We start from the raw sequence: 12433 nt of genomic DNA on the forward strand, positions 1-12433 counted from the left end.
CAACCCCCCAGTTGAAAACCACTGCCCTACACCTGCGAGATCAGATGACTCTTAGCATCCAAGAAGCTCGAAAGCTCATTGAGGTCATGGTACCAACCCACAGGCTTCAAAGACTGAGATCATCTCCACTTCGGCACCATTGGCCAGAAGCAGGCCCATTGGTAATGCGCAAAGAGAGACATGAGCCTAGACCAATATGATCTCCATTACTGGCGAAGGACAGATGACCATCCCATATACCAGCGGCATTGACAAGAGAGAGGACTCCACATGGTACCACTGTGGAGGACATCATCATCCTGCCAGATCTGGAATCTCCCATCGTATCAGAACCAGTCTTTACAAGGGAAATCCAGACATTGTCAGTCCACAAAGTTTATGAAAGAAGCCGGTCTCCTACTCCCTCTACCAGTCGGGCTATTTCCTCATCGATGATTCCGATGGCACCACCTTTGAGATGGAGCCCACATTTTGTTTATTGGGCTATTCTGATATGAAAGGAAGACTGTCATTACTGGCTCCAGCTTGGATAAGCAGACACTAGCACCGAACCATCTAAGAACTTACTCTTTTATATCTTATCTATTGGACCCTACAAAGCTATAGTCACTGCTTTGTGAATTCCTTTTTTTGCTAAAACCATTTATAACCACCCCATATAATTGGGGCCTCGTCTCAAAGATTTTTCTCCTATCTTATCAGTTACCTTGCAGGTCCAGTTTTTCAATTAAATCCAGTGTTTTCAGTTTAGCATGCCATCTTTCAGGGCCTTTCCGTGACTGCTAAACACATTTTACACAAACTGCAAAGCATATATTTTCTTTAGCCAAACTAAATTTAACTCTTTGTATAATCCTACACCATGATGGGTGCAAACCACTATCAGTACAAAGTGCTTCCCTTTGGTCTGGCAGCAGCACCTATAATGTTTACAAAAGTGCTTTCAGTAATGGCAGCACTCTTCTGGCGCAACAGTTCTGTAGTCTGTCCATACGTAGATTATTGATGGGAAAGTCTCATTGGGAGGTGCATGAACCTCATCTCTGATCTCTGATCAATCTTTGAACATCACTAGGAATCTGCATGAATGTAGAAAAGTCCATTTTAGCTCCAATACAGACCATTAGATTTCATTAAAGATACTGTAGATGTGATCATGGGCAAAACTTACCTCCCTGTGGACAGGTTTCAATCTGTGAACATTCTGATCAACTGGCTCAGAAAGAGCCCCCAAACATGGGTTTGGTCATGCCTTATCCTCCAGGTCACGTAACTTCTTGCATCTATATGACACCATTGAGGAGGCTCTGACTTCATGGTCTACAAGAAAATGGTATACGTGCCAAGCAGGCACAGTATGGACAAATAATTATTTGTTTCCTCCCAGGGTATGAGACTGTCTAGCTTAGTGGCAGGACAAGGAACAAGTGTGTGTAGTTTCTTTCGCTCCACCACCACCTGAGAAGACATTAATTATGGATATCTCCCTTGTAGGCTGTGGTGCTCGTCTGGATGAACACATAGCTCAGGGAACATGCAAGTCCAGGATGCATAAATCTTCTGAAACTGAGAGCAGTCTGAAAGGCCTGCAAGCGTTGCAATATTATTCATTCATACCCACGTATTAAGGTGCTGTCAGACAATATGACAAATGTGTTATATGTAAACAAGCAAGGGGGATCAAGATCTATGCCACTTGGCATAGTGGCTTGTGGAGCTGGTGTATTTGTCATCAGATTACCTTATTAGTAGTTCATCTACTGGGAATACAGAATACCCTAGCGGACAGTCTCAACAGATAATTCTACATGGAACATGAATGGGAGTTCCACAACTCAGTAGTGAAAGACATATTCCTGCAATGGGGATATCTCCCTCTTTGAATCTGTTTGCATTACAGAACTAGAAATGCACAATGTACTGCTCCAGGGGAACACACAGTCAGAACTCCAAGGGATGAGAAATTTGATGGAAGCCATTCTCCCACTCTCGTTCTTACCTCAAATTCTCAGGAAAACCTAGCAGGACAAAATAGTGATTATCCTCATCACTCCCAAGTCCCCAAGACAGTTCTGGTTCCCCCTCCTTCTCTGTCTTTCATCCTGTCCACCAGTCTTTCTCAGATCACCTCACACAGGACAAGGGCAAGATCAGGCATCCAAATCTGAAGCCACTCACAGCATAGTGGATGGGTGTCAAACTTCTAACAGAAATATCCAACAGCTGTTAAAGCTTCTCATTGCAGGAAGGAATCCACCAGAAGGTATTACTTAATTGAGTGGAAAAGATTCTCTATTTGGGCTCAGTGTCACCAAATATCTTCAGAGGAGATGGACATTCCCACTATTTTAGACTGACTATTCACCTAGAAAACCGCTGGTCTTTCCCTTAGCTCCCTGAAAAGTTTGCTCAGAACTTTCCCTCCAGTAACTAGACCTGCTCTGACATGGGATTTCAACTTGGTCCTTTCAGCTCTAACTAAGCTACCATTTGAAGCATTAGCAACTTGCTTACTTCCCCATTTATCTATGAAGGTAGCCTTCTTGGTGGCCATCACTTTGGCTAGAAAGCTAGGCGAACCTGTGGCCCTTGTGGCCTATGCACGAAGTACCATTTTCCATATGGATAAGGTTTCATGGAGACTGCACCTTAAGTTCATCACCAGTGTAATCTTGGACTTCTATATGAATCAGACTGTATGCTTACCTGTGTTTTTTCCTGTGCCTTAGACCACCAATGAGAAGCAGATATGGACATGCATTGGGCGTTGGCTTTCTGTCTTCAGAGAACAAAAGCCTTTAGGAAATTACGTAGGCTATTTGTGGTCCTGGCAGAATGCATGAAAGGCCAAGAGATAGCTGAGTGGATTTTGGGCTGCATCTTGCTCTGTTACCAGATATCTGATACACTCTGTACAGTGGAGGAGCAAGCCACTCCTTCAGAGCAAAAGCCACTTTGGTAGCTTTGCTTCAGGAGGTGCCTCACCTTGACGTATGTAAAACAGCCATGTGGAGTTCTATTCGGACTTACACGAGACAGTGCCCTGGTGCAAGACTCCTCAGTTGACGCATCCTTTGGGTCCTGCAGTCATCTATCCTCCATCATGAGTATTGCTTGTCAATCACCCTCAGTGGAATACACATAGGGACCAGTACTAGAAGAAGAAAGATTACTTGCCTTGTAGTAACTGGAGTTGTTAGAGATGTGTATTTCCTATCTGTATTCCACTACCTGCTCTCCTTCCCCTCTGCTTCGGATCATAGACTTGATTCGCAGTAGAGAGTGAACTGGAGAGGTGGTTGGTCCACACCACCACTTCTGCCCGTGGATTGGAGAGGAAGAGCACAGGTGCAGATCAAAGGATACTGCTAGCAAGAATCTTCCTGCCTTAGGGGCATAGGACGCATATGTACCCAGAGTGGAATACAGATAGGGACTGCACATCTTAAACAACTCATTACTATAAGGTAAGTAACCTTGCTTTTCAACTATAATAGTATAGCAAGTTAATACTAATTTATTTTTGTTTATCTAACTGAGCATAAGAAGACTTTTTCAAAAGCAGTATGCAAAATTTTCCGTGGAACTGGATAGGTAGAGAATTTGCTCTTTGTGAGCAAGGACTTTTCATTTAGCGTAGTCAGTAAGAAGTTGCAGTTTAACTTTACTATGTGGAGGAAAAGTGTGTGGAGAAAGTGGGCTGATAAGTAGACCAAGGGTAGGGAAAACTGATATAAAGTATATGGTATGTTAACAAAATTTTTGTAGCAGACAAGTATTTCTAAGTTACTTATCAGTCTTCTTATAACCAGTTAGGAAGTTACCTGACTTATCATGAAAATCCTGAGTAACAGCTGGGGAATAGCTTATTCATCCTGTTTTTTTAATTGTTAACATCAAATTTGTCTGTGTTGAAATTGTGAGCACCTTAGGGTAGGTGGTGTGGTTTCTTTTATGTGTTTGGAAAGCACCTACCCCATTGTGGGTACAACTGGAAATAAACATTAAATAATGATACAGAATAAGCAGCAAGCTTCTAATGATTTTCAATAGGATTTTGATACCTAACTTCCCTTTGAAATTGCAGCCTAAATATCTCCCGCTTTGATGATAAACATCTGTTTCACGTCAACATTTAACTTAATGTCTCAAACTTTTCCACATTATATTTGTTAAAATACATTTTAAAATAAAAATAAACTACATCATTGGCTATAAAAAGGACATTTAAAATTACTGGAGTTATGTAGTACACAAACTACTGCATGTGTATTTTTCTTTCTAAATGAAAGATTACTTGTTTGGAAGTGGACAGCTATCCATCCAATGACTTTTGTATGTTGGTTTAATAGGTAACAGTGTGTTTGCTGTCATTTTTGTCTGATGGTCCTAATGTTAAAGAAAATCAGAGTACCATTATGGAGCAAAGATACAATCTTATTTTTTGCTTGAAAAACAAATTTCAATTTCAGATAATTGAAAACCACCTTGCTTGCTTTATGGCTACCATCCATATGGCTGAAGGTGACTGGATGAGACTCTCCAGAGTGTTAGTGGAGTTGTATACTCTGTCAAATTTTGCTATTGAGTAATACCAGTCTAAAAGTGCAGTTTAAAAAAAAAAAAGTGCTTAAAAATGTAATCTATTACTTTTAGAAAAAATTTACAGATTTGTTGATTCTTTTTTTTTTTTTTTTAATGTTCTCTACCAGTTAGTCTGTTTACCGTTTTTTGTCCCTGATTCAGGAAGGTACTTCAGCACATGCCTAACTTTAAGAATGAGTAGTCCTAATTACTTCAAATGGACTGCTTTACATGGATAAAATTAGGCATGTGCTTAAGTACCTTACTGAAGTGTGATCTTTCTGAGTATATTACTCACGCTGATATAAAAAGTCATTGTGTAGGACATATTCAGAGAGGTCTGGATTCCAGCTATATGATAAACCTATAACAGTAATTCATTACTATAATCTATATTATTAAAATCTTCATAAAGTACAAAATAACCAAGTGATATTAACAATGAAAAACAGATTAATGCCTAATTTTAACACTGCTAACCTCCAACTCTTTAAATTTCATTTATCAGAAATTTTATTTAATTGAATTAAAATAAATATTTTAACATGGTAGCTCGTTGTGGGGGGATGGAAGGGTGAGGGGAAAGAAGAATTCTGTATTGTAACCAGTACAAATATGAGAAGTCATAATTTCCTTTATAGCTGCATTTGAACAGTTAATGATTTAACGGTTTATTTCTTTTTGGTTTAGAGTAATGATGGAGAAGAGCGTTTGGCTGTTGTTCGACTTCTAGCTAAACTATTTGGCTCTAAAGATTCTGATCTGGCAACACAAAATCGTCCTCTTTGGCAATGCTTTCTTGGACGGTGAGAAGACATACAGACCGACTTCAGAATTTGTATTCTTTACAATTGCTAAGTATTCCTAATAGTGCTGTTAATAAGAAACACTTTTTTCCAGCATTTCTCTGTTTTCAAAAGCTATAGTTAATTTGTTTTTTTATTTGGGCGGGAAGATTTGTTACGTATTGTATTTGAACTTTCAGAAAGCCTTTGACAAAGTCCCTAACTAAAGGATCTTAAGCATACTAAGCTGTCATAGGATAATAGGGAAGGTCCTCTCTTGGATCAGTAACTGGTTAAAAGACAAGAAACAAAGGATAGGAATAAGTGGTCAGTTTTCAGAACGGAGAGAAGTTAATAGCCTTGTCCTCCAGGGAGCAGTACTGGGACCAGTGCTGTTCAACATATAGTCATAGATGATCTGGAAAGAAGGGTAAATAGCGAGGTGGCAAATTTTGCAGACATTACAAAATGACTCAAGGTCGTTAAGTCCAAAGCAGACTGAAAAGTTACAAAGGGATTTCACAAAACCGGGTGACTGGATAACAAAATGGCAGATAAAGTTCAGTGTTGATAAAGTAATGCATGTTGGAAAACATAATCCCAACTATACATACAAAATGATGGGGTCTAAATTAGCTGTTACCACTCAAGAAAGAGACCTGGGAGTCATTGTGGATAGTTCTCTGAAAACATCTGTTCTTCTTCAAGTGTTTGCTCATGTCGATTCCTTCTAGGTGTGTGAGTGCCCACATGCACAGTTGTCGGAGACTTTTGCCTTAGCAGAATCTGTAGGGACGGCTGTGGCACCCTCTGGAGCGCTGCATTCATGCATCAGTATGTCAGGTGCCGCCAGTCCTACGCCCTCCCAGGTGGACAGTCGGAGTACCTCTTTCCCTTGCTTCGCAAGTGGTCAGCGGTTTTTTGCTCCTACTCTGAACTGTGTGTTCCAGCTGTAAATAGTTTTGTTTGTAGATAGTTTAGTTAAATACCTGTTAAGTACTGTAGTTAGTCAGTAAGGGTCTTGGTGGGAACTTTGCCCCAGTCTCCAGGTTTAAGACCTATTCTGACTACAACAGGCCTATGCCTGTTAGTGACCTGCATGGTAGCTGTTTGAAGTGCCTGGGGGAATCTGACATAAAAGTGAAGTGTTGCATCTGTAAGAACTTTCGTCCCAGGACACAGAGAGAACGCAAAATTCCCTTGAGGGCCCTCCTCATGAAGACCGCTCTTTGTCCAGCCTCGGAGCCGGCCTGGCCGCATACAGTGCCCAGTACTTCAGCCTCAGTGCGCAGCGCACCCTCGCCACTGGTCCCCTTCGCTGGTACCTAAGAAGAAGGCTAAGAAGAGGGACCTGCTGCCGAGCAAGCCAGATCAAGGGGCATTGGGCAAAGCACCCTGCTTGGGCCGCCCGCCCACACCGGAGCTACACCGGGGCTCTGCCCAAGGGAGTACCACCCTCCCGCAGGGACCCGCCACCAACTCTGGGGACCCAGGCTGATGGTGCAGCTGACGCACTCTCAACTTCTGGTGACCAGAGAGCAAGAAGCGCTCCCACCGCAATTGGTGCTGTGTGCGGTGATGGAACCTGCTAAGGCTCCTTGTGAGGGCAAGCCCGTCATGAGGGCCTTGCACAAGACAAGCGAGTGCCGTTGGTCTCCGGAACCAAGACAGAGCCCTGTGTTGCCACGCCTTTGGTCTCCACATCAGCACAGGTCACTGGTTCGCCGTTATGGGTCGTTGATGCTGCACTCCCGGTCTCCACCCTTGCACGGGGACTCACCCAGAAAGAGATGCCCCTCATCCCACAGTCAGCACCAGTCGTTTTCGTGCCGATGATCAATGTCACTGAGACTTTGGGGATGCTCCCCAGCTCAGCACCGCTCTCCGTACTCCTGGAACTGGTCGGACCGTTCCCAGCACCGGTCACCTGCGGCGACAATTAGCCGCCAGACCTAGGCCTCGATGTCCCCGCCCTGGTCATCGGAGGAGGAGGAATTTTCCAGTACAGAGAGGGAGTTTAACCCCTCGCCTAGGCAGCAGCACGATGGTGGAGGAACCAGAGTCCACCCTGAGACCTCCCTCTCCGGCGGGTGACGATGCCCCAGGCCCTCCCCCGGTGGTCCAGTCATCCTCCTCCTCTCCGATCGAGGCAGTGGTGGGGCCCTCCAGGGCTAGTCCACTGGATGACTTCAAGGAGCATGAGGCGCTGCTCTGCTGGGTGGCCACTAACATGGAGCTCAAAGCGGAGGAAATGGCAGAGCCGGTGGACACATTGTTCAACCTGCTCTCGGTGTCCACGCCAGCACAGGTCGCACTCCTGGTGCACGAGGGGGTCCTGAATATTGCCCCATCGTCCATCCCGCCCACTTCCAAGAGGGCGGAAAAGAAGTATTTTGTCCCCGCTAAGAGATTTGAATACTTACCCACCCGCCCCTGGGTTGTCAATCATATCGGCAGCCAATGAAAAGGACCAACAGGGACTGGCCAGTTCCACCCCCAAGAATAAAGAGACCAAGAGACTGGACCTGTTTGGATGCAAGATTTATTCGATGGCCAGTCTCCAGTTTCGGGTGGCGAACCATCAGGCCCTCTTGGGGCGTTATAATTCTAACTTGTGGGATTCTCTCCTTAAGTTTAAGGACTCTGTGTCCCAGGAGGTGGCCCAGGAATTTGGGGATCTGGTGGAGGAAGGTACCGTGGCAGCTCGGTGCTCCCTCCAGATGGCCTGGGCGGCCAGTTCAGCTACCAGAGTGGTTGCCTTGGCGGTGGTCATGCAGTGCAGTTCCAGGCTCCAGACTGCCGGCCTGTCCCAGCAGATGCAGGCCTCTATTCAGGACCTCCCGTTTGATAGGGCTGTTTTCTGACCAAATGAACGCAAGACTGCATGGCCTAAAGGACACCCGCGCTACACTCCATTCATTGGGGATGCATGCTCCTCAGCCTGCATGGCAGCCATTCCGGCATCCCCCACCACTAAGGCAGTGGCAGCCTCGGTAGGGGCCTGCGAGGAGAAGGGACGCAGGGTTTAACTTCTGCCTCCCTTCATCCGCCAGCTCACTGGCATAGCCTATCCCAGCAAAACACCCTGGGAACCAGAAGCGCTCATTTTGGGGGTGCACTCAGAAACAACGCACCTGTCACCGCCCTGGATCTGTCCTGCTTTTTCCTGGACCACCTCCACTCCCTCCGTTCGGCCTGATTGAGGGTCACCTCGGACCATTGGGTGTTAGATGTAGCATCATCAGGCTACACTCTCTGGTTTACGGCCGCCCTTCCCTCCCACCCCATCTCTTCCCCGTCCTCTTCAGGGACCCTTCTCACGAGCAACTCCTCATTCAGGAGGTGGACAACCTACTGTAGCTGGGTATGGTGGAGGAGGGGAGGTTCCTCAGGCAATGAGGGGAAAAGGGGTCTACTCCCGCTATTTCCTAATCCAGAAGGCGAAAGGGGACCTACGTCCCATTCTGGACCTGCGACAACTCAACAAATATCTCAAAAAGTCGAAGTTTCGCAAGGTATCCCTGGCCTCCATCATTCTCTCCTTAGATCTGGGCGATTGGTATGCCAAAAGATGCTTGTTTCCTTATCTCTTGTTTTCCCAGGACACAGGCGTTCCTGTGCTTCATGGTGAGCCAGTGCCATTTCCAGTTTATGGCGGTCCCCTTTGGCCTGTCCTCGGCCCCCAGGGTCTTTACAAAATGCATGGCCCCTATAGCCGCTTACCTAAGACGCGGGGGGTTCCGGTCTATCCTTATCTCGACGATTGGCTCATCAAGGGCAGATTGTGGGATCACGTGCAGAGCAGCTGTGATCTGGTGCGTGCCACATGCCGCAACCTAAGCCTGTTAGTAAACGAGATGTCAACCCTCGTATCTGTGCAATGGATAGAATTCATCGGGGTAGTTCTTGACTTCACGGGGGCAAGGGTGTTCTTCCCAGAGTCCCATTTCCAAGCCATGTCAGAAGTAATCTCCTGTGTGATGGATCATCTGCTCATCACCGCCTGCACCTGCCTCAAGTTGTTAGGTCATGTGGAGGCCTACATATACGTGGTCTGCCACACCCAGCTTCACCTCTGCCCATTGCAGGGATGGTTGGCATTGGTCTTCATCCCCAACAGACATGACCTGGACCCCGTAGTCAAGGTGCTGGACTCCATCCGAGTATCCCTGGCGTGGTGGCTGGATCCTGTGCCAATCCTTCAGGGAATTCCCTTTGCGGCCCCATCCCTATTGCTGACTCTGGTGTCCGATACCTCGGATGGGGAGCCCACTTGGGAGAGCTCAGTACTCAAGGCCGCTGGTCATGGGTCAACTGCTCCCTCCATTTAATTGTCAGGGAGTTCAGGGTGGTTTGCCTGGGCTGCCAGGCTTTTCGATCCCAGTTGCAGGGCAAGGTGGTTCATGTCCTGACGACAACATCACTGCAATGTTTTATATCAACAAGTAAGGCGGAGCCAGGCCCTCAGCCCTTTGCCAAGAAGCATTCCAACTCTGGGACTTCTGTGTGCAGCATGCCATTCATCTTGTGTCAGCACACCGCCCCAGAGCTGGGAACGTTCTGGTGGATCACCTCAGCAGGACCTTCTCGTCTTGCCAGGAGTGGTCTCTCCACCCCGAGGTGGTCGACAAGATTTTCTGAAAGTGGGGGTCTCCCCAGGTGGACCTGTTTGCGACTTGCCAGAACACGAAGTGCCCCCGGTTCTGCTCATTCTGGGGGCTCGACAGGGATTCCCGGTCAGATGCCTTTCTGCTTCCATGGTGGGAGCGCTGATGTATGCTTTCCTGCTGGTGCTGTTGCTCCACAGGGTCCTCATGAAGGTGAAGCAGGACAGGGCCAAGGTCATACTCATCGCCCTGGCTTGGCCTCGCCAGCATTGGTTCAGTACGCTCCTGGACCTGTCTGTGTTGGCCCCAATGCCGCTGCTCCACAGGCCAGATCTCCTGTCACAGAATCAGGGCAGGCTCTTGCACCTGAACCTGGTGGTGCGGCACCTGATAGCTCAGTTGCTCCATGGCTGAATTCTGAGGAGCAGGAGTGCTCAACCTGAGTCCAGCAGGTCCTGCTGGGAAGCAGGAAGCCCTCCACTAGGGCCACTTATCTGGCCAAATGGAAAATTTTACGTGCTGGGCTTTGACCCGAGGGATTAGGCTTGCGCAGGCTTTGCTGCATCTGATCCTGGACTGCCTCGCGTATCTTAAATTTCAGGGGTGGTTCCTTTAATCTGTTAAGGTCCACTTGGCTGCTGTAATGGCCTTTCACCCTCCGTTCCAGGGCAGGTCGGTCTGCATGCATAGCATGACGGTCCAGTTCCTGAAGTCTGGAGCGACTACCCTTGAGCCTGGGATCCTGTCCCTCCATGGGACCTTAACCTGGTGCTCACGCAGCTCATACAAGGCCCCTTCAAGCTCTTGGTGTCCTGTTCTCTTCTTCTGCTCTCCTGGAAGGTGGTGTTCTTGGTGGCAATAACTTCTGCATGGAGGGTTTCCAAGATTAGGGCACTCACCTCAGAACCGCTGTATACCGTGTTCTTCAAGGACAAGGTCCAGCTGCGGCCACACCCGGCTTTCCTGCCCAAGGTGGTTGCCCAGTTTCCCATGAGCCAGGACATATTCTTGCCAGTCTCCTGTCCAAAACCTCATAAGTCTGAGGGGGAGTATAGATTGCATTTCCTGGATATCAGGAGAGTGCTGGCCTTCTACATCGAGAGGACCAGGCCATTTTGTAAATTGACTCAGTTGTTCATCGCTGTGGCAGATAGGATGTCCGTCCAGAGAATTTCGTCTTGGATCACCTCCTGCATCCATTTCTGCTATGATCAGGCGAAGGTGCCTTTGCCGGCAATTGTCACCACTCACTCAGCTAGAGCGCAAGCCTCGGCGGCGGCTTTCCGGACCCAAGTGCCCTTTCAGGATATCTGCAAGGCTGCTACCTGGCCGTCCTTTCACAGCTTCACATTGCACTACGCCCTTACCTAACAAGCTTGAGACGATGCTGGCTTCAGTAGAGCAGTGCTGCAAGCCGCACAACCATGAACTCTGAGCCCAACTCCAGGGATACTACTTGTGAGTCACCTAGAATGGTATCGACGTGAGCAAGCACTTGAAGAAGAAAACAGTTACCCACCTTTTCATAACTGTTATTCTTTGAGATGTGTTGTTCATGTCCATTTCATTACCCACCCGCCTACCCCTCTGTCAACAGTTGCCGGCAAGAAGGAACTGAGAGGGCGTAGGGCTGGCACCACCTGATATATAGCCGCATGAGTGTGGCACTCCAGAGGGTGCCACAGCTGTCCCTACAGATACTGCTAAGGCAAAAGTCTCCGACTATGCACATGGGCGCGCACACACCTAGAATAGAACGGACATGAGCAACATATCTTTAGGAATAACAGTTACGAAAAGGTGGGTAACGGTTATTTCAGTGTGCAGCAACGGCAGTCAAAAAAGCTAACAATATTAGGAACCATTAGGAAAGGGTTAGAGAAGACAGTAAATATCATAATGACGCTATGTAAATCCATGGTAAGCCCACACCTTGAATACACCATGCAGTCCTGGTTGCCCCCATCTCAGAAAAGATATATTAGAATTGGAAAAGGTATAGCGAAGGGCAACAAAAATGATAAGGGGTATGAAATAGCTTCCATATGAGGAGAGATTAAAAAGACTGGGAAAAGAGATGACAAAAGGTGGTATGATAGAGGTCTATATAAAATCATGAATGGTGTGGAGAAAATGACATAACACAAGAAACGGGTCACCCAGTGAAATTAATAGGCAGCAGTTTAAAATAAACAAAAGGAAGTACTTCTTCACACAACACACCGTAAACCTGTGGAACTCATTGCCAGAGGATGATGTGAAGGCCAAAACTATACCTGGGTTTAAAAAAGAATTAGAAAAGTTCCTGGAGGATAGGTCCATCAATGACTATTAGCCAAGATAGTCAGCTGCATGCTCTGAGTGTCCCTAAGCCTCCAACTGCCAGATGCCAGGACTGGACAACGGGGGGTGGATCACCTATTCTGACAGGATATTGGAGTAATGGACTATTGGTCT

The 12433-nt window shown here is 46.9% G+C and overlaps 1 protein-coding gene across 3 annotated transcripts in view; it reads left to right on the forward strand.

Moving 5' to 3' along the window:
* Positions 1-12433, forward strand: part of PDS5A (PDS5 cohesin associated factor A) — a 156766-nt gene that overhangs the window by 69777 nt on the left and 74556 nt on the right. For all 3 annotated transcript variants that reach the window (XM_026647975.2, XM_026647973.2, XM_026647974.1), the window contains exon 9: positions 5275-5390. In XM_026647975.2, coding sequence (XP_026503760.1) covers positions 5275-5390 — 116 coding nt within the window. The remainder of the gene's footprint in view (positions 1-5274; positions 5391-12433) is intronic.

This window comes from Terrapene carolina, unplaced genomic scaffold, assembly GCF_002925995.2.
Source record: "Terrapene carolina triunguis isolate 2854851 unplaced genomic scaffold, T_m_triunguis-2.0 Scaffold66, whole genome shotgun sequence".
NCBI lineage: Eukaryota > Metazoa > Chordata > Testudines > Emydidae > Terrapene > Terrapene triunguis.